The 22,926-nt window shown below is 37.0% G+C and overlaps 2 protein-coding genes across 4 annotated transcripts in view; one reads left to right on the forward strand and one right to left on the reverse strand.

Annotated features, from left to right (window-relative positions):
• The first annotated feature begins 2,941 nt into the window (after window positions 1-2,941).
• LOC143019964 (putative glutathione-specific gamma-glutamylcyclotransferase 2) overlaps window positions 2,942-22,926 on the forward strand; it is a 32,021-nt gene continuing 12,036 nt past the window's right edge. Inside the window, exons 1-4 of one of the 3 annotated variants that reach the window (XM_076176016.1) lie at window positions 2,942-3,042; window positions 8,563-8,744; window positions 9,793-9,834; window positions 10,027-10,680. In XM_076176016.1, coding sequence (XP_076032131.1) covers window positions 8,610-8,744; window positions 9,793-9,834; window positions 10,027-10,392 — 543 coding nt within the window. In that variant the 5' untranslated portion in view covers window positions 2,942-3,042; window positions 8,563-8,609 and the 3' untranslated portion in view covers window positions 10,393-10,680. Of the gene's footprint in view, window positions 3,043-3,965; window positions 4,038-8,562; window positions 8,745-9,792; window positions 9,835-10,026; window positions 10,681-22,926 lie in introns of those variants that run through there. The other 2 variants (XM_076176015.1, XM_076176017.1) reach the window with 2 other exon arrangements.
• LOC143019795 (general transcription factor II-I repeat domain-containing protein 2A-like) lies at window positions 7,528-8,171 on the reverse strand. Its single transcript, XM_076175780.1, has 2 exons — window positions 7,980-8,171; window positions 7,528-7,809 (listed from the first exon to the last, which is right to left on the reverse strand). The coding sequence occupies exons 1-2, from the start codon at window positions 8,169-8,171 to the stop codon at window positions 7,528-7,530; spliced, it is 474 nt and encodes a 157-aa protein (XP_076031895.1).

Consider the following 22,926-nt stretch of genomic DNA (forward strand, 5'->3'; position numbering starts at 1 on the left):
TATGAAAGCCCTTTCACCCCCCTATGGAAGAAAAAAAAACATTGGTAAAACAACTGTCTCTCCGTACACGTGACTTCGCGGAAATCAAGCCTCCATGGAATGGACACCAACCAGACAGAGCTTTTTGGGACAAACCCGATGGAAAGCATGTGCCCTTGCAACTGGGCAAAGAAAACGCAGACATTTGAAAGCGTTCACTTTGGGACTGGAAAGAGAAGCCTACAATAGAAAGTACTTCACCTGGAAGTTAAAAGCGTCTTCTGACCTGAGAGAAAAGAGCCCCGAAAACCACTTCAAAGCCCATTTATTCTTTAGAAAGAGTTTTGCCCTGCGTGGTGGCTCCCCTCAGCTGAATAAAATCTTCTGGAGGAGACCAAACTGAAGCTTAAAAAAGTCAACTTTGACAGTGCCATCGTTAAAAGGGATTATATCTAGCCATCTGACAGTACTGGGTCTTCCTGGATTGAATAAGATCACCTGGCGGGAGCCAGGAAGACTTGCATCTTGTCTTTATCAGTGAAAATGTTAAGAGGTTTGGGATGTAAGGAAAGGAGGGAGGGAAATGGAAGGGATGGATATAGAAGTGAAGGAAGGACGGAGGGTTAGAGAGGAAATTGAAAGGAATGAAGAAAGGGAAAGAGACAGAGGGGCATAGCAGTAGGGAGGGAATTAGGGAAAGAGGGAGAGAAGGGGGGAGACTAAGAGGAGAAAAGGGAGTGATGTGAGAGAGGGGTGACTGACTGACTGACTTACTGACCTGACTGACTGACTGACTGACCTAACACTTCTCTGTTCTTGCACCCTCACCTTTTACCATTCGAGAGTGACCTTAACATCAGACCTTCAGTGGCCTCCCTGAAAAAAGGTGTCCCTTTGTAGACATCTTTTGCCACCCTTTCGAAATTTTTCCTCAAGAGCGTCCTCATACACTGAGAATAATGATAGATGCATTTATCTTCTTGTTAACTAAGACTATTCCTCTCTCAGCCTTGATTTTCATTATTAGTTTCGTGTTACTTTTTTACTCATCCATAATGGAATAAATGAAAACGTAATGGAGTGAACAAGTGACCAAATGAAGTAGATGATGAGTAAAGTGGACAAATGGAATAGTAAACAATTGATCAAATTCATCAATCAATAATTAAACAAACACACACGCGCGCGCGCGCGCACACACACACACACACACACACACACACACACACACACACACACACACACACACATATATATATATATATATATATACGTATGTATATATATACACATATATATATAAATATACACACACACACACATATATATATATATATATATATATACTCTATATATAGATGTATATATATATATATATAAAGTGGATTAGGAACACAGGTGTCTTAGTCTGAGTTTTTTCCTAACTAGTTTAGCAGGTATGCGAAAATTAATCAGAAATAAACTCAGACTATGACTCCTATGTTTCCTACTGCACTTACGTCAACCTGTCAGAATGTCTCAACAATACACACACACACACACACACACACACACACATATATATATATATATATATATATATATATATATATATACATATATATATATATTGATATATATTGATATATATTGATATATATACATAGATATACATATATATACGTATATATATATATATATATATATATATATATATATATATGTATGTATGTATGTATGTATGTACGAGTATGTTTATAGACACACACGCATATTTATGACCTGCCTCAGCCTTTCATTCCCAATACTTATATTTGGTTATTTATTTCTTCTACTGATGTTCATTACTTATGTTTTACTGACATCAATTTCCATCCCTTTTCAGTCATCACTATATTCCATCTAGCTATTGCTTCCTGCAGCTCACATTCCGTGTTACATATTATTGCAGTAATATCTACGTAAGCAAAAGTATGTCTGTCATTATTTTCACTAATTTACTTCATATACATCTATCCACAGATATTATGAATAACAGTAGTGATATAAACCCACCTTGTCGTCCTCCTGTCTTAACATACATGATCTCTAGTCTAAGCTTATCATACATAATTTTTATAGCTCTGATTAAGTTTGTGGAGATTTCATATTCACTATGCTGAGGTACATTCCATAAGTCCTTTCTTTTCACACGACCGAATGCTTAGCATGACGTCATCAGAACTAATACCGATAGTCCAAGAGATGGCGCTGTAAGCTGTGTGTGATGGTCTGCGAATATATTTCCCCATTTATTGCATGAGTAACCATTGGGTGTATTGTTAGCCTTTAATTTTGTCATTAAATAGTGAGTGTGTTGTTGAATTGTTGCATTGTGATTACATACAATGTATGTAAGAACCACGCGCGCCTGATCTGAGTTCTGTCGTCAAATCTGAGTTAGTAACGAAGCGTAGGCTCACTTGCTCAATGTTCAGTATTGTCTTAACCTTCAAAGTTATATATATATATATATATATATATATATATATATATATATATATATATATATATATATTGTGGTAAATGTATCGAATGGTGACTCAATACACGATTTCGCAGTGTGAAGGTGTTTTTCATTGCCACCCAATACATGTGTTTTAGAATGCAAATTAATAGAAATTGAACATTTTGTCAACAAGTCCCTCATTTATTACTATTGAGATAAGATATTTGTTTAAAGCATGATACTCGTACAAATATATAACATTACATAACGAAAAAAAATTAAAAGTAAAAGTTGCACCTGGGCTTGGTGGTTACACTAACACTGACAACAGGAACTGTTCTATTGTTTTATTGAATTAGCCTCTCAACCCCATAAATAACACAATTGGAAAAGTTTACCTTTTTTGTACAATTCAGGTTATTTTAATTGTAAGTTTTGTTCCCATTTACATACGTTGCAAGTGTAGTGTAGCGTAACCTCCCCCCCCCCCACACACACGGACATAAACATTGGTCGCTCACATTCTTCGTATTTTCCATACTTTGTGATTGTTGACAAAGCGTGAATTACCACGCAACTACAATACTGCCGAACAGGTAGCTGTACGTGCATGTCCAGGTTAAATATTATGGAACTTGATCAATAGAAAACTAATGTATTAAATATATCTTATTGTAGTTCTTTGACAGAACCCAAAGATGCAAATTTCACGAATCTTCAATCTGTTAACGCCACGTGTGTTCCCCACCTACCCGCTCTCCGTACATGCCCACAATCTAGTACAGAGATGAGTTAAACCATTGGTTTGCGGTACACATGAATATCAGTACCGTACAACTATATTGAAAGCTATTGGCTTTCGTCAGTTTCATGTCAAATATTAGTTCTTGCGGGTTTCTGCAACTTTACCAATTCGACTCGCAGAATATTCAAAACAAGATATGAATATTTATTACGGTTTGTAGTAAATTTAGATGGCCGAAGACGTAAACAATATATTTTAGGCGTCGTATTGATACAGACCATTCAATGCTTGTCAATATTTCCACAATCAAAATATAACGCAACCTAACCTATCAATCTTAATCAAATACCCATGCAGCAACACGACTAACAAACTTTGTTATATTAAAACTGATAATATCGATAAATTTAAGTAAATTTTGTATAAGATTGAATCATGAACTGGTACGAGGCATATCAAAGGATTATAATATTGTGTGACAATGAAATATGGATGAAAAGTCTCGCCAGTCTCGAAGAGTTTCTCGTATTACCGGAACTCCAATGGTTTACATCAAGATCTTGGTTTACATGACAATAGTAAATCGTCGTGTAACTAGCGACAAATGTCTTAATTCACCGTTCATTTTATGCCAGTAACATGTGCTCACTAGTAGCATTATATTTTATTAATAGGAGTAGAAGTAGTGATTGTAATAAACTATAATAGCAACAGTTTTTAAGTTTTCTTCCATGCCTTTCGAAAGATGCTGTCAATATGCTCCAATATCGGTCATGATAGTGGTGGATACAGTAGTATTCCGAGCTGTGACGTATTGACGTCGTGGCCATCTTGTGTGGCCCTTAGGTATGTCCGTCGTACTAAATGAAAAGGGAAGTGTAAAATTAATATTGCATCTGTTTAGAATACAAACGGAAGGAATTGTTAATTATTTAGGGAGTTGAGACTTAATGTCCTAGGCAATGTACTTGTGGTTTATCACAAAAGCTGACACCAACGGGGTTTTGGCACGTTAGACTTGTCAATTAGTTATTTGTTAAATAACACCAGTGTTAATTCCAGTTATCATCTAGCCAAAGAAAATTTAAATATGCAAGCGTTGTTTGACCAGTATTTACATAGTATGAACATTTCTTTAAAATTAAATTTTCATACCATTTGATTGACGGGAAGTTTAGATTGTAGGATAGGTTTGGGAAAATTTCCAGTCACTCAAGCACGTATAATTTTAACATAAATTTTGGGTTGTCCAGTAGCTCCTAACGTAATATATCATAACCTAACGTAACTATTCCGTAGAAGTGGGTGAATATTTGATAAAATAAAAATAAGCTTGCGTGATAATTGTTAAGTTTGTAGCCATGGTCGGTTTATCGGGAGGCTAAAATCTTAACTTCCCGTCAATTAAATTATATGAAAATATACAGATTTGAAAGACAAAATTAAAGAGATTGACCTCAGGGAATGTTAATAAATATACCGCTTATAAACATTGAAAATGAAGACAGAAATTATATGAAATATTTTGGTATGCAGTCTACACAGCCAGCATGATCTCAAGTATAACTTGCGTGGATGTCACCAGGGAATTTAAATAATTTTACTGCATAAGAATAAATATTTAGAATGAAGACAAATATTATATAACGTAAATATACTTTGGTATGCGATCTACATATCCAACGTGATATACGTTTAATGTACGTGGATCCATAATGCTAATAAATTTATTGCATGAAAATAAATATTGGGAATGAAAATATATAATATAAATATACTTTGGTACAGGTCGTTTCGCTACATGAGCTGGGCGCAATATTCGATGCGTTCCGCTTTAGTTTGGCCGCGATTAGCTCTCACAAACTATTTATTTAAGCTGAAATGCATGTACATTATGGTTACTAACAACATATTCAGGGAGACAATTCCACTGATTTATGACACTCTTATTAAGAAAAAAATTCCTTCTCAATGTAATGCGCCGTGGTTTTACCAATTTAAGGTCGGGTGTCAGCTTGGTTGCAAGTTCCATTCGCCGCCAGCTGGAAAATTTGATATGCAGTTTTCATTTGTGTCCACATGGTTCCTTAGTAGTTTAGAAACTTTAGTTTTGTCTCCTCCCAGAATTTGAATTTTCATTGTGCCCATTCAGAAAGCGTTTTATTTTGTATATTTTTTGCATATATATTACAAGTACAATATATTTTCGTAGTAATGGTTAATGTGGAAATTATTATGAAGGGTAGGAAAAAAGAATTTTAAAAAATCCCGCAACCTTCCCATTACCCGTAACCAATGCGGAATTGTGTGAAGTTGTGTTAAGCCCACTTACACAGCATTTTGTATATTTCTTGCATCTATATTATGACAAGTACAACTTTCCTTTGTAACATTTCTTCCGGATTTTAACATTAAGGGAAAGAAAAAAAAATCCCGCAACCTTCTTGCCACATGTAACCAATGTGCCATCTCTGTTGCGAGCATTGCCCACTTTTTTTTTTTTTTTTAAGCAATTTTTTTTTTTTTTTTTTTATTCTAATCCAATTTAACCTACCCTACCCTACCTCACCTGACCTTAAGCTAGCCTTAAACATTATCACAGCTTGACAGCTTGACCCAAAAAAGGCTTTGTACTGTAGGTCATCCACTTTCAGTTCAGGTCAAAGATGGATGGGATGTCCCATCCTCTAACACATATAAATGCTAATGTGTTGGAGAAGGAAAACTATTAAATGGAGAGAGATTATTTCCAGATATCTTCCCAAATCTATGAAGTTGTGAAAAATGCCCAGCAAATAGTAGAATTTATTGGAATATCATTTGAACATAAATAGTAATAATTATTCCATATCATCCTCTTTAAATACTGTGTTCAATTTTAGTCCCATATCTTATAAAATGCATGGACAAATTAGACTATTAGTCACCAGCACAATAGTGAAATTATGTGAAAGGATTTTGAAAGATCAATGGACCTAATATCTCAAAGAGATGAACATTCTGACAGACAGTCACTTTGGCTTCAGATCAGAGTGTGGTAGATGGACTGTGTGTACCTCAACCTCGCAGTCAAATTATGTGAAAATTGGAGCACATTGGAGGACTGAAAGGCAAACTACCAGAATGGATATATGAGGACAGAAGTAAAGGATGAGATGTCAAGATGGAATGCCGTAACAAACTGAGTTCCACAAGATTCAGTGCTTGCACCAATAATGTTTCTAGTCTACAATGGAAGGAACAACAAGCTATGCCAACATGTTTGCAGATGATACAAAAATCATAAGAAAAGTGAAAAACAAGGAGGACTTTAGATTATTACAAAAATATCTAGACCAGTGTTATTAAACTAATTTACCCCAGGAGGCCACATTTCATCAAAGTATACAGTACATGGGCCAGATAATTATAAGCAGATCAATACCACTTATTAAGAGAGTAATATAATAATAATAATAAAAATACATATATACAGGGAGGTAGCCAAAAAAACAGAGGCATAAAATCCATTCCCATCCATTCCATCCCCACGTACTCCACTCCTATCCATCCCCCTCCATCCCTCTTATCTTGGCTCCTCCTGGATGATGGGTCATCCCTGCATCTTGCCGACTGACCTGGGTCAGAAGCAGTGTTGCAAGATACAGCACATCCACAGCAAGGCCGCTTCATTAAATTGGCGACCCCCTCTCTGTCTCCTCATGCAGAAAAGGAGAAGACGGGGAGAAATCCCTTCAGGCTATGTCAATTTATTTTTCACACATACTCCCTCACCCCCATCCCCCACCCACTCCTCCTCATGCATCACAGCATCATCCATACACAACCATTCTCCATTGACCCCTATCTTCTGTCCTCTCCCTTCATTCCTCAACAGACATTCCCCTCTTTCCCAATGCCCCTTTTACCCCATCCATCCATATCGTCCTTGGTCACCCCCTCATGTTCACTCCGTCCACCTCTGTCTTCCACACCTCTTTTACTAATCTTGTAATAAAATAATAATTAAGGTAAATTTAACCTACACTTGCATTTACATATAACTTAAAAACAAAGGTGCAAAGGAAATCAACCTGTTGTTTACTGTAATTTGTAATACTGCTACTACCAGAAACTTGGCACTCTTGGCCTGTACAAGTACGTCAGTATTTGGCACTAAGGATTGAGATGTTCATCAGTAAATTGAGACTTGAGTCAAGATTTGTTGAAGTTCATTGCAGAAGGGAGTTGTTCACAGACTGCCAAACATTGACATCATCCTTGAGGCCAAATATTTGATTCAGGGATATGTTGGCCCTATATACTGAAAAAATGTGCTAATTTCAACAGTTGAAAACTAATCCTTCAACATAGAATTACACTGTAGCTCAATTAGCTCTAATTGAAACTGTTCTGGTGCCTCATCAGCACTAACAGCAAAAGGGTTACAGAAAATAGAAAAATTATGCCCAAGGTCTGGAAATCTTTCTCTGATCTTGCTCACCAAAGTGGGAATCTTGTAGTACTTTTTGATGTTGATATCACCATGAAACTCAGGTGTGTCTTGCAGGGTCTTTAGAGTTGGAAAATGTGCTGTATTACCTGCTACTAGTTGGTGTTCAAAAAGTTTAAACTTCAGCTCAAAGGCACAAATAGAGTCATGTGAATTTGTCTCAAATTTATTGTGACCTTGCCAGCCTTGTATTCAGGTAATGCAAGTGTTCTGTCATATCTACCATGAAAGCTAGATCTTGAACCCATTCTTTGTCTTTCAGTTCCTGCACATCCCTGCCTTTCTCATGCAGAAACCTCTATTTCACTTTTTAAATCATAAAAGTGCTTGAGCATGACTCCTTGGATTAACATATGAATATCAATGTGATATGGCAGAGTACAGCCATGAGTGTGAATCTCTAGTAAGCTGTTGAACAATCTGTGGTTCAGACCTTGCACATGTGTGAAGTTCACTGCTTTAAGAACAACATCCACAACATTATCCATCTTTAATGTCTTACTGTAAAGCACTTCTCTGTGAATTATGAAGTGAACACTGTGAATTTGATTGAATTCACAGCTAGTAGTTTTTCCTTTAACTTAGTTACCATGCCAACTTTTCTACCAATCATTTGAGGTATTCCATCTGTAGCCAGACACAGTTTTCATCCAGTCAACACCTATTTTATGTAGTACACCTACTGAATCAAAGAATGTATCCCCCTTTGTTCCCTTCATTAATACCAGTTCCACAAATTCTTCAGTTACCTGCATATTTTCATTTACACCACAAATAAAAACTGCAAGTTGTGTCATGTCAATTAGGTACATCTGCATTTTCATCAATTGATACATGATGTGCTCCCCTGTTAATATGGTATCTGTGTCATTTTACCAGATAAAACAACAACAACAACAACAAACTCATTTCTCAAGTGAAAAGCAATGTGGGTCTTTGGATATGGTTCCTTGATTTGGAAGGTGGATTTTCCTTATAGTCAGAGAGTCATTGGATACATAAAAGGTTACAAAAGAAGATTCTGGCAAGCAAGTATAGATCATAGAGGAACTGAAGAGAAGGTAACTATATTTTATTTCTATAGAGGTAACTGATTTCATGTGCTAGATGATAATGATAAGTGCCCAGCAGTAGAACCTGTATGTGGTAGTCCTGCAGAATGATTAGTGGAGAGAATCATCTTCCCACTGCTTGTCTTTGAATCCCATGAAGACCCTCACATTCTGAAGAATTACTTGGTGGATACCAGCAGCCCCAACCCTGCAGTTGTTGCTTTAGGTGGTCCTCAATATCAGTTATGACACTGTAGTTATGAAGTTAACTGGTCACCCTCTTGGGTTCCAGCCAGAGGTCATCCACCCCATATATGTTGTATTCATGTCTATATATATATACATACCTAATATCTTATGGGAAAGGGAGCTATGCTTGTGGTGTCCCGTCTTTATATCTCTCAGTCTCGTTTTTTTTTTTTTTTTTTTTCAGGTCTCTTCTATAATTATCCTTTTTGTGTTTCTCTTATCCCAATTTAGTAAGCCCTCTCTATCAAGGGCTTCCATGCCTTTCATGATTCTGTAGATGGTCAGCAGGTCACCTCTTTCTCTTCTTTGTTCCAGAGTCAGTAAATTCAGTGTATTAGAGTTGGTAAATTCAGTATATTAGAGTACATCTGTCTCTGTGTCATTAAGTAAAAGAAAGGAGTAATTACCATTCTATGAATGAAAAATTGGAGGAAAATTGTTGAAGTTGATATGTATCATGGATTTAGGAGACTGGTAGTTCTTTGCAGCTGTACCTTCAGATGAAAGTTAGGGTGTTGATGGGTTTAAATTAAATTTAAAAGATGGGTGGCAGGGAAAAGATTTCCTATGGTGTTCATTTTGGAGGACCACCACTTGCAGGTACCCCATATTGATGTTTATATTTAGATGTTTTGCTATGACTGTTTAAATGTTTTAGTTTTTGTAATCTTCAGAATTATTTGTAAAAGAAAATTCCTTCTACCATTTTATTTTATTACTTTTTTATAAAAAGTGTTGTAGGGGAGATAAAGTGTGTCATAGGATATATTCAAATGTATTTCATAGTTTCCATTCTAATATTTCTCAGCCAGGTAGAGTTGTGACCTTGATACCATCTGAAGATCCTGAGGTAAGTACTTTTGAAAATTTGACATTGATATACAATACCAAAATTGTTGTTAGCTATGATAGACAATAGGGAGAATTCTTAGAATATTAACTTTTACATAAAGTTTACCTCTTCTCAAACCATGAACTTTCACTTTGATTATCCTTTGATTCATGATACTGAAATATTTTTGAATGAAGAAACATTTTACAGGAAAAGGTTTGGGGTGTGGCTTATGAAATTCCTAAGGAAAGAGAACAAAGTGTGCAAAACAACTTGGATGCAAGAGAGAAGCGTTACCAAAGACGTACTTTGTCTACTTTTTATAACGTCAGAGATTTGCCATTCCAAGAGAAGGTGCTTGTGTTCATTGGAAGTACACAATCAGAATTGTTTCTTGGTGCTTCCCCGATACTAGCCATGGCACAGCAGATTGCAGAGGCTGAAGGCCCTTCAGGAACAAACCTGGAATATTTAATGAAACTGGCCCATTTCATTCACACGGAGCTACCCTTTGCAAATGATGACCATGTCTTTGAACTTGAAGCTGCTGTAAAATCTCTTAAAGCTCAGAAATAGAATGATACTAATAAGTGGTCAATATGTTGTTATTAGTACCTATTTTCAAAATAGAAATGTAAGAAAGTGCCTATATATTATAGGCTGTGTGGGGTTTTTATTATTATCTATTTATTTATCTATCTATTATTTTTATTTATTAATTTATTTATTTTATTTTTACCCAAACTTCTGCAATAGCCTATTCCTAGTACCCTATAATAGAACCATACAAAATATATACACATTCAGATAACAAAACGAGCACTGGCTGGCTTCCTGAAGTCTGCAAATCTTCTTTCAGAGGGAAATAGGCCTTTCTGGCCTTTCTGGCCTTACCTTGACACACTCAACACATGGTTCATCACAAACAGACTCAAAATAGCTCCAACCAAATCTACAGCAACACTTCTCACCAACTGGACAAAAGAACACAAATACATACCTCATCTCTACATCAACAACACTCTAATACCACACACAAACACACCGAAAATTCTTGGTGTAACATACGATACATCCATGTCTTTCAAACAACACCTCACAAACATAAAAAACAAATGCACACCTAGACTTAACGCACTTAAGTCAATCACTGGAACAACATTTGGACAAAACAAAGAAACTAATATAACAATATACAAACAATGCATACGCTCAGTGATGAATTATGCGAGTCCTGCATGGGCTCCTAATCTCAGTGAGACACACCACAACACCCTTCAAATCATACAAAACAAAGCCCTAAAAACAATTACAGGCTGCACAAATACATCACCTACAGACCATTTACACCATGAAACAAAAGTCCTCAAAGTCAAGGACCACCTCGACATGAGAGGCACACAAACACTTGCTGCAGCCACCACAAACACATCACACCCGCTACACTACATAGCAGAACACCCACACACACCAAGAAACATTAAAACTACACCCAAAGACCTTTATTACACACAGATACTCTCTTCTCTTCCTCCACAACCACCAAATACCAGCCTCCGGAAACATATTCATAATCATATCACTCACCGCTCCATTAACACACTGAAAGACAACACACTGCTGCATGCCAGACCCCCTGATATCCACCCTTCTGAATCCTCTCTCCCACGTAAGGACAGAGTCCACTTGGCCAGACTGCGATGCGGTCACCACCCAGCACTTCTAAGCTACCAGAAGAGGCTGGACGACCGTGTTGTGAACAGCTGCCCAGGATGTAACACTTCACCCCATACCATACAACACATAATGGAAGACTGCATTATACACAATCATAGATGCAAACAACACAACATACACTCTATAAAGGATTTGTGGGAAAACCCAGTTTCGGCTGTGGCCTTCCTTGGGGAGACGGGATTGCTCGGACAGACAGTCTAGGGAACGACAACAACAACAACAACAGATTGATTAGTTTTGTTTCAAAAGTCTAGTTTACTAGTGTTATGTGTCATCTGTGGACTAGATAGGGTTTGAGTGAAAAATCAAGGAAGTAAAGTTAACAGATTCTTAGAGAGTGGTTTACATGATAAAAAAAAAAAAAAAAATTATATACTGGGACAATATGTTTTGTATGTCTCGAAATAGACTGCAAATCAAATAAATTTGACCACACTGTAGTGTATATATATATATATATATATATATATATATATATATATATATATATATTGTATATATGTATATATATATTGTATATAGAGTATATATATATATTTGTATATATATATGTATATATAATGGGTGTATATATACATATATATATATTGTTACGTATTCTCATGTACATTAACTTACCTTTTTCTCTTGCACATGGGCCGTGATCATGAAATCACGAGTTAAAGACAAGGTCACACCTACAATTGTCCGGATCAGGGAAAGGCAGGAGTTCAGTCTTCTCTTGTTTATTCTGCTTAGCGAACATGAGGATTTTACACGTGTGTTCAACACCAATGCTAGGCTTACTCTTCTGCTATTCGGGGTATGGCAGGCGACGCCGGGACCCCCCCCTGGCGTCCCCCCATCATACCCTCGCTACATACCCCCTTGCTTATGCTTCGACTCTCCGACATCACGCATCACTCACACGCATACCAACCATCCAGGCACACTGCAACATTCATACATACAATTTCGCCACAGTATGTATATATATATATATATATATATATATATATATATATATATATATATATATATATATATATATATATATATATATATTAGCTTTTATTATATTCAAATTGCCAGGTGCAATCATCATAGAGAGGACACAGATCTGTAGAATCAAAACTTTTGATGTCAGAAAATCACATGGTCCAGACAGAACTGCAAATTGGATACTGAAAGAATGCATGGAGGAATTAACAGATAAGATATACAATATGATTAAATTTTCACTTCAAGAAGGAAAGGTGCCACAGTACTGGAAGAATGCAAACATTGTACCAAATTTATAAGGGAGGAAACAAAGAAGATCCATCAAATTACAGACTGGTCTCCCTGACAAGCACAGTAGCAAAAATTTGTGAAAAGATCATCAAAAATAGATGGGTTAAACATTTAGAAGAAAAACTATACTGAATCCAAATCAATTTGGATTCAGATAAGGAAGATCATGTACAACATACTTGATCTGCTTCTACTCGAGATTAATAGATATAATACAAGAGAGAGATGGTTGGGCAGACTGTGCCTTTCTGGCCTACAAAAGGCATTTGATAAGGTACCACACAAGAAACTTATAAGGAAAATAGAGTCAATAGGTGGCATCAGAGGAAAATTATTGGACTGGATGAAAGACTTCCTGACTGGGAGGAAAATGAGAGTAGTAATTAAAGATGAATTCTCAAATTGGGAAGAAATGATAAGTGGTGTCCCGCAGGGATCAGTACTGGCCCCAATCATGTTTGCCATATACATAAATGACATGAATGAAGAAGTAGAGTGTTATATGAATTTCTTTGCATATGACGCAAAAATACTAAAGAAAGTAAGAATGGAGGAGGATTGCAACTCATTACAACAAGACTTGGACAAGATCTGGAAATGGACTTAAAACTGGGAAGTGGAATTCAATATCAAGAAATGTATTATAATAGAATTTGGGAAAAGTATTGAGAGATTACAAAAATTGGTGAAGAAGAGGTAAAAAAAGTAAACTCGGAAAAAGACCTTGGAGTGATGATCAGCAAAGACATGACACCGGACAAACATATTAATAAAATAGAGAAACCTACAATTTATTGAGGCCAATAAAAGTGGCATTTGTCTATTTAGATGAGGAAATGATCAACAGAATTTTAACTACACTAATAAGACCAAAACTTGAGTACGCAGGAACACTATGGACACCCAGTACCAAAAGGAATATAAAGAAAAATAGAATACAAATTAGAATTACCAACTCTGGAACAAAGAAGGGAAAGAGGAAATATCTAGCTATAGAATTATGAAAGGAATGGAAATCTTAGATAAAAATGATTTATTGAAATGGGACAATGGAAAAACAAGAGGACATGAAAAGAAACTCAAAAAAGATAATTACAGAAGAGATCTGAAAAAAAAAAAATAGCTTCCCACACAGAGTGATAGATACCTGGAACAAATTAGACAAAGAAACAGTGTGTCCAAACACTATTCAAGATTTAAGAAAAAACTTGATGCTGAAAGATACAAAGACGGGTCACCATGAGCATAGCTCCCTTCCCGTATAATACAACTAGGTAAACACAAAATGCAAATTGGGAAAACTTCCTAAATGAAGAAACAAAGATGGAAGAGAAATGGAACATATTAAAAGAAATTTATAATGAGGGAATAAACAAATACATACCAAAGCAGAAGCAAGAAAGGGTGTACATTAAGTGCTGGTACAACAAAAAATACAGTGAAGCTAAAGATAGAAGAGACAAAGCTTGGAAAAGATGGAAAAAAGGGAAAAAACGAGTAAGTGGCAAATATGTATCAAACTAAGATATGAATATGTAAAAATATGCAGGAAAGAAAAGAGAAACTATGAAAAAAACATAGAAAATGCAAGGACCTATCTAAACTATAGGTATGTGAATGGTAAACTAAAAGATAAACAAGAAATAGTAAAACTGTGTCAAGGGAATAATGAATATGATGTAGAAGTGGCTGAAATTATTAACAAACATTTTAAATCTGTATTCACAATTGAAAGCACATAAAACTGGGAGGAAAGAAAGATCCCCCCCCCTCATTAAAGAAATAAATGTGACAGAAGGAAATTAGAGACCAAATAAAAAATCTTGATGTCAGAAAATCATTTAGTCTGGGTGGAATTACACATTGGATATTAAAAGAATGTATAGATGAACTAATGGACAAAATATTTTAGATAATTGATTACTCACCAAAAGAAGGAAAGGTACCACAAGATTGGAAAAATGCAAATATTGTACCAACATATAAAGGAGGGACAAGGAAAATCCAACTAATTATAGACCAGTCTCCCTTACAAGCAGAATAGCAATAATATGTGAAAAAGTTATCAAAAGTAGATAGATTAAATATCTGGAAGAAAATAATATACTGACTCCAACACAATTTGGATTTAGACATGGAAGATCATGTGCCACTAACTTGATTTGCTTTTACTTGAGGCTAATAGAAATAATTCAAGAAAGGGACAGATAGGTGGATTGTGCTTTCCTAGATCTACAAAAAGCATTTGATAAAATGACACACAAAAAGCTAATAAGAAAAATTGAATCAATAGGTGGTGTTCAAGGAAAGTTATTGGAATGGATGGAAGATTTCTTGACCGGGAGACAAATACTTGACTTGGGAAGTAATGATAAGTGGAGTCCCACAAGGTTCTGTATTGGCTCTGATTATGTTTGCCATATAAATAAATGACATGGATGAAGGTGTAGAATGTTATGAACTTCTTTGCAGACAATGCAAAACTACCAGTCATCTTAGTGACAACACCTAGTACTTGGTGTTCCAGTGATAATATGTATATTCACAAAACGATACAACAATGCTTCAATTACGTATTACCTAAAGTGTATTTATGGGAAGGGGAGTGCTTGTGGACACCCAAAATGATTATTTACAATGTAAAAAGTGAGAAATAGTAGGAAAATGGAGGAAAATGTCGACAACTCAGAAGATTCCCAAGATGGCCAACCACTACGTTCGAATGTAAACAGTTATGCAGAAGTGCTTGTTACTGTGAAACCAAGGCAGAACATAAATCCTGATTTTAGATCACCAAGAAGAACTGCAGATATCACTAGAGAGCAGCTACAAGGATGGCCCCAGAACTCTTAAAATATTCATATTAAGAAAGACTGATAAAATTAGAGTTGCTGACTCTGGAACAGAGGAGAGAAAGAGGTGACTTGTTGACCATTGTTAGAATTATGAAGGGCATGGAAGTTCTTGACAGAGAAGACTTACTAAAGAAAGTAAATACAGAGGAAGACTGTGAATCACTACTGAAAGACCTGGATAAAGCCTGGTAATCGAGTCAAAAGTGTGAAGTTAACTTCAACATCAAGAAATGTAGTATAATGGAGTTTGGAAAAAGTAAAAATAGAATATCGGGGCAATATAAAGTTGGTACAAAGGAAGTTAAAAAAGTTAGCTCGGAAAGGGACCTAAGAGTAATTATCAGCAAAAGTAAATACCAGACAAGCATATCAACAAAATAGTCGGAGAAACCCTCAATTTTCCAAGATCAATGAAAGTGGCCTTTGATTACTTGAATGAGGAAATGTGAAAGAAAATATTAGTTACACTGATGAGACCAAGATTGGAGCATGCTGTGACACTATGGACACCCAGTACTAAAAAAGAATATAAAGAAATTAGAAAGAATTCAAAGAGCAATGACAAAGTTGGCACCAACACTCTCTAAATTGACATATGAACAAAGATTGCCCAAATTAGAATTACCAACCCTGGAACAAAGAAGAGAAAGAGGAGACCTACTGACCATTTACAGAATTATGTAAGGGATGGAAGTCCTCAAGAGAGATGATTTATTAAAGTGGGATAAGAGAAAAACAAGAGGATATGAAAAGAAACTCAAAAAGGATAGTTATAGAAGAGATCAGAAAAAAACTTGATGCTGAAAGATACAAAGATGGGTCATTACAAGCATAGCTCTCTTCACATATAATACAATTAAGTACCGTATTTTTCAGTGTATGACCCGCGGCTTTTTGCCTCAGAAAGGGGCCAAATTTCGGGGGTGCGGGTGATATAAAGGTGCGGGTCATCTGTGGATTCTGGTTAGAAATTGCCCTCTTACGCAGTCAAAAAAAAAAAATGAACGATTAGTTTAGCTGGGTGCCCTCTCGGATCGGGGATTTGCAGGGGGACCGACCGGATTCGTCCTATGAAAGTTGATTAAAGTCATAATACAGCGCGTACGATCGAGACAAACAACAAAGAGAAGGTAGGATTTGTCTTACCCGCTTTATATGCTCTTGTTATTAATAAAGGCATTATCACAAATAAAACAGGCTTAACTAAACAGCATGAACACAATACAAGTGACCGGTACCAACACCAACATCGTGTGTCGCGATCAAACAAAAACAAGCGGGCGGCCATTTTCGCAATTACAAATTACAAACTGTACCTGATTCCTTAATGCTAAATTTGTGCATTACATGTGGATCGTTCAAGCATGGAAGAAAATTAAAGAATTGACTATTCAGAACGGTTTCCGTAAATCAGAAATGTGCCATCCTGCAATGTTCAATGCATACTACGACTCGGAAAAGGAATCGGACGAATCCGAAATCGAAATGGAAACGGATGAGGTCACTACATCAGAATTGGCCGATTTATACCACAACCTCTTCCATGACAATACAGAGGATGAGGAATTCGATGGCTTTGTGAGCGATGATACGCCTTCATAAACATTGACTGTCGTCTGTGATCACTGTTTTTTTTTTTCTAATAACGATGTGCTCCATTGACTCTGTTCATAACAGTTCAGTAATGTGCTCTATTATTGTTCTATTCTATTGAAAACTAACCATTGGAAATTGTTTGGTTTAAAAATTAATTACCAGTGTTTGTATGGCATTTATAAACCAATTGATTAATTACCGGTAAACAATCAAACAGGGTTTTATGGCATTTACACAAATTTATTAAGGTTCTTTGTAATATATATATATATAAGTGCAATAAAATACATTGAAATGTAATTTGTTGGTTATTCTTCATCTTCATCACAATCAGAAATAAATAGGACTGGAGGAATACTAGTATCATGATCATGAATCGCAATGTCGCGTCTTCGACCCATCCCAAAGGCATCGTAAGATCAGTTGCATACTTTCGAGATCACCCCTCTTTCATCGAAGCTACCACTACATCTAGTGGCAGCTTCAGAAACCAAATTGTGATGAATCCTGAAAAGCAAGATATCACCAAGAAACCTGCTAATATCGGGAAACATATATCTTTTTTTTTATATAAATCACATAAGCATTGATGAAACAGAAAATTTAGAAAAAGCCTCAGCTTTGAAATTACTTTGATCACCACGTCAACGGCCGGCCGTAACAACAACCGCCGTGAGCTGTGCCTGTGGCCACCCATGCATGGGTGGTATACATCGTCGGATCTACACTGCCGCGCACGCCATATGACTGCGGGTCATACAGCGGTGCGGGTCTTGTGTGGATTTTCACTAAGGTGTAAGGGGGTGCGGGTCATATAACGGTGCGGGCTATAGTCCGAAAAATACGGTAAATACAATGCCCCATACTAACAATCCCTAGATAACAGCACAATATATCTTCACTGAGTGTCTTGTGGACCTGCCTGGAGACCACTGCCAATTATCTGAGGGCCTTAGGACTCATGCCAAAGAGATCAGGGACAACAGATTGACTGATTACTTATGATATAGAACTTATCATTGAATAGAAAAAGTGTCATATTATGACAATACTAATTATATGTTTACCCTAAATTTGATTATTTGTGCATATATTTGTTAATATATATAACAAAGGATTCCCCTTGTAAGGGAGATAGCCAGCCAAGACATCCACCCACCTCACCCATCCCATTCCCATCTAACACTTCCCTTTCATCATAGTTTCTCAAGGATAAAGGGTCTTCCCTGTCCCACTGCCCAAGTTAGAAGCAATGTAGCAAGACACACCACATCCATAGTAAAGCCAGCTGCTTTATTTACATTCCAACTCTCCCTACTCATCCCCTCATTAAAAAATTTCCTTTTTACCTCTCTTAAATACTCAATGTCTTCTGTGTGATGGATGCATGTAGGGGAGTTGTATACTATGGCTTAGCCTATTCAGTGGTAGCACTGTCTTAGAGCTAGATGGTTTCCTGAATGCAAGCATAATATTGTAGTTCTTGCTTCTCTTGAGAGGGATGTTTCAGTGGGGCTGATGTTGAGTGAGGTTTGGTGAAGAATTGAATATGTATTTATGTATTGCATAAATATCCATCTGGGGTATTGGCTGCATGTTATTGTGGGGTTAAAAGCTGCTAAGTAGCATGCAGCTGATACTTTAGGGTCTATATGGGGCACCCCTACGGACCAGAGTCACACATTTTGTCTGTGGTAGAGGAAATCTCTATTCATAAAAAAAATTATACTTTATTATACTGTATTTGTCCCTCCATTATGCTGTCTTCCCACTCTTGATGCTATCCTGTACTATTTCTCTGAATATTCATTTTCTTGTTTTGTCGAACCCTGTGGTGGGGGAAAAGAATACTGCCACCAAGTATTCCCTCTTGAGTCATAAAATGTGACCAAAAATGGGATGGGGATAGGACTAGGCATCCTTCTCCCTGTAGCTTCAAAGTAGATATTCCTAAAAAAGAGCAAAGGCATAAGAGGGTCTGGGAGGAGTTTTCCAACCAGTACCCTTAGATTTGGGTCTTTTAATGTGCATGGATGTGGTACAGATGAGAGTTAAAGGGAAGAGATATGCAGTTTGTGAGAAGAAAGATGGATGTGTTGGCATTGAGTGAAACTAAATTTAATGGGAGGGGCGAGTTTGAGTTTGGGAGTGTAGTTGGGAGGGTCTCAGGAGTGAAGAGACGATGGGGAGAGAAGCGGTGGCTATACTAGTAAGTGAAGAGATAGGTTAATGTGTGGCAGAGTGGAGGGAGGTTTCTTCAAGGTTAATGTGGATGAAGGTGAAACTGGGAATGGAGATATGGGTTTTTGGAAGTGCATATTGGCCAGGTAATGAGAAGAGTGTAGAGGAAAGGGAGGCTTTTTGGATAGATTTGGATGAGTCCATGGAGGGTTTAGGGAGCGGTGTTGGTGAAGTGGTGTTGGGAGACCTTAATTCTTGGGTAGAAAATAAACCAATAGAGAGAGTGGTTTGGAAGTGTGTAGTTTCAGGAAAAAATCATAGTGGAGAGTTGATGGTGGAGATGTATCTAGAGAACTGATGATAGTCATTACAGTGTTTAGGAAGAAAGTCAAGCATAAGTACACATGAAAGAGGGTGGTGGATAGAAGGGTGGTAGATAGAGCATTAATGGTACATAGTGGTATCTAGGAGAATAGAAGGAAGAGTTTTGGACGTATATTTACCTAGTTGTATTTTACCAGAAGGGGAGCTACACTCATGGTGTCCTGCCTTAGTATCTCACAGTGTCTAGTTTGCTCTTAAATTCATGAATGGTTTTTATACACACTATTTTTTCATTCAGTTTGTTCAAAGTGTCCAACACTCGATGTGGAAAACTGTTCTTCTTCAGTTCTCTTCTATAACTATGTTTTTTGAGTTTCTTTCAATGTCCTTTTGTGTTTCTCTTGTCCCAAATTAACAAGTCCTCTCCATCGAGTATTTCCATGCCCTTATTAATTCTATAAATGGTCAGTAGTTGCCTCTCTTCTTTGGTCCAAAGTCGGTAACTCCAATTTAGCCAGTTTTTCCTCGTATGACAAGTTTGAAAGTCCAGGAGCCATGTTTGTGGTTGCTCTCTGGATTTTTTTTTTTTTTTTTTTCTGGGTGACCACATTGTCGTCGCATATTCCAGTCTAGGCCTTATCAGTTTGACTAATATTTTTTTTAATAATTTCTTCATCCAAATATGTAAACATCACTTTTATTGATCTTAGCTAGTTATAGGATTCTCTGACAAATTTGTTTATTTATCAGAGGACAAGTCGTTTGAGATAATTACTCCCAGATCTTTTTCAGATCCCACTTTACCTCCTTAGTTCCAATTTTATGTTGTCCTGATATTCTATTTTTACTTTTTCCAAACTCCATTATGCTATACTTAATGTTGAAGTCCACTTCCCATTTCTGACTCCACTTCCAAACTTTAGGTCTTCCTGTAGTGATTTGCAATCCCTTTCTGTTTTTACTATCCTTAACAATTTAGTGTCATCTGCAAAGAAGCTCATGTAACATTCTACATCATCATCTATGTCATTCACATAAATAGCAAACATTGGAGCCAATACAGATCCTTGCAGAACTCCACTAATCACCTTCCAACCTAAGTATTTTTCTCTGAATACTACTCTCATCTTTCTACCATTCAGGAAGTTCTCCATCCAATTTAGCAGGTTGCCTTGTATCCCCCCTATGTGTTCCATTTTTTTTTTTTTTTTTTTTGTGTGTGTGGTACCTTGTCGAAAGCTTTTTGTAAGTCCAAGAAAGCACAATCAGCCTATCCATCCCTTTCTTGTATTATATCTATTAGCCTTGAATAAAAGCATATTAAGTTTGTGGTACATGATCTTCCCTATCTGAACCCAAATTGTCTTGGGTTTATTATATTATTTTCTTCCAGGTGTTTTACCCATCTATTCTTGATTTTCTCACAAATTTTGGCTACAGTGCTTGTTAGTGAGACTGGTCTATAGTTAGTGGGTTCATCCTTGTTTCCTCCTTTATGTATTGGTACAATGGTAGCATTTTTTCAGTCTTTTGGCATTTTTTCTTCTTTAAGTGAGCAACTTATTATGTTATATATTTTGTCCATTAGTTCTTCTTTGCATTCTTTTAGAATCCAATTTGCAATTCCATCCGGGCCATGCGATTTCCTAACATCAAGGTTTGTTAAATGTTCCACTATTTCTTTTTGTGTTATTGTTGTTTCACTCATGGGGGGAGATCACACTTCACTTCCTTTGTTCCAATACTGTGCTTTCTCTCAAGTGAAAACCAACTTGAAGTGATTATTCATGACTTTGGCCATTTCTAGATCTTCTGTGTATTCTATATTTTCTTGGCATAGTTTCACCATTTCCTGTTTATTTTTAAGTTTATCATTCACATATCTATAGAATAGTTTGGGTTGCTCTTTGCATTTTTCTATAATGTCTTTTTCATACTTTCTTTAGGAATGTCCCCTGTGGGGCTACAAGGAGAAGGATGCCTAGTCCCAATCCCCGTCCCTTTCTTCTCGCCTCTTACGATCCAAGTGGAAATACTTGGTGGCAGTATTCTTTTCCCCCACCACAGGGACGGTAGGTGAAAAAGGAAATGAATATTCAGAGAAATTGTACAGGACAGTAACAAGGGGTTGGGGGACAGCATAACGGAGGGACAGTCGTAGTATAAAAGTGTCATAATTTCTCTATGAACAGAGTTTTCCTCTATCACAGACAAAATGATGTGTGGCTCTGGTCCGTAGGGGTGCCCCATATAGACCCTAAAGTATCAACTGCATGCTACTTTGCCACAACATGCAGCCAATACCCCAGACGGGGGTATTGGTGACGTTGGTGACAGAGTTTGGGAGAGTGTGTGATAGAAGAAAGCTGAAGATAAATGTGGGTAAAAGTAAGGTGATGAGATGTACAAGGGGTGAAAGTGGCAGTAGACTGGAAGTGAGCATTAAGGGAGAGCGACTGGAGGAAGTGGATAGTTTTAGATACTTGGGTGCAAATGTGGCAGGAAAAGATGGAGTGAAGGTGGAGGTAGAATGTAGATTGAGAGAAGCGAGTAAATGCCTTGGTGGATTAAAAAGTGTAATGAGGAATAGACATTTGGGAATGGATGCTAAGAGGAGACTGTATAAAGGAGTGATTGTGCCAACAGCACTGTATGAGGTAGAAACATGGAAAATAAGAGAGGAAGAGAGAAGGAGTTTGAATGTGTTTGAGATGAGGTGTCTGAGAAGTATGATGGGGGTTACTAGGCTAGATAGAGTGAGAAATGAGGAGGTGAGGAGGAGAGCAGGGGTGGAAAGGGAGTTGGGAGATAGGGTTGATGAAAGAGTATTAGGATGGTTTGGATACATGGAAAGAATGAGCGAAGAAAGACTAGTAAAAGAGGTATGGAGGGCAGATGTGGAGGGAGTGAACATGAAGGGACGTCCTAGGATGAGGTGGATGGATGGGGTGAAGGGGGCTTTGGGGAAGAGGGGATGTCTGTTGAGGAAGGACGGGAGAGGATAGAAGACAGGGGTGAATGGAGAATGGTTGTATATGGATGATGTTGTGATGCATGAGGTGGAATGAGCAGGGGGATGGGGTGTGTGGTAGTATGTGTGAGCAAAATTTGACGCAGCCTGAAGGGATTTCTCCCCGTCTTCTCC

This window comes from Oratosquilla oratoria, chromosome 38 (assembly GCF_046742065.1).
Source record: "Oratosquilla oratoria isolate Oo_2021 chromosome 38, ASM4674206v1, whole genome shotgun sequence".
Classification (NCBI taxonomy): Eukaryota; Metazoa; Arthropoda; class Malacostraca; order Stomatopoda; family Squillidae; genus Oratosquilla; species Oratosquilla oratoria.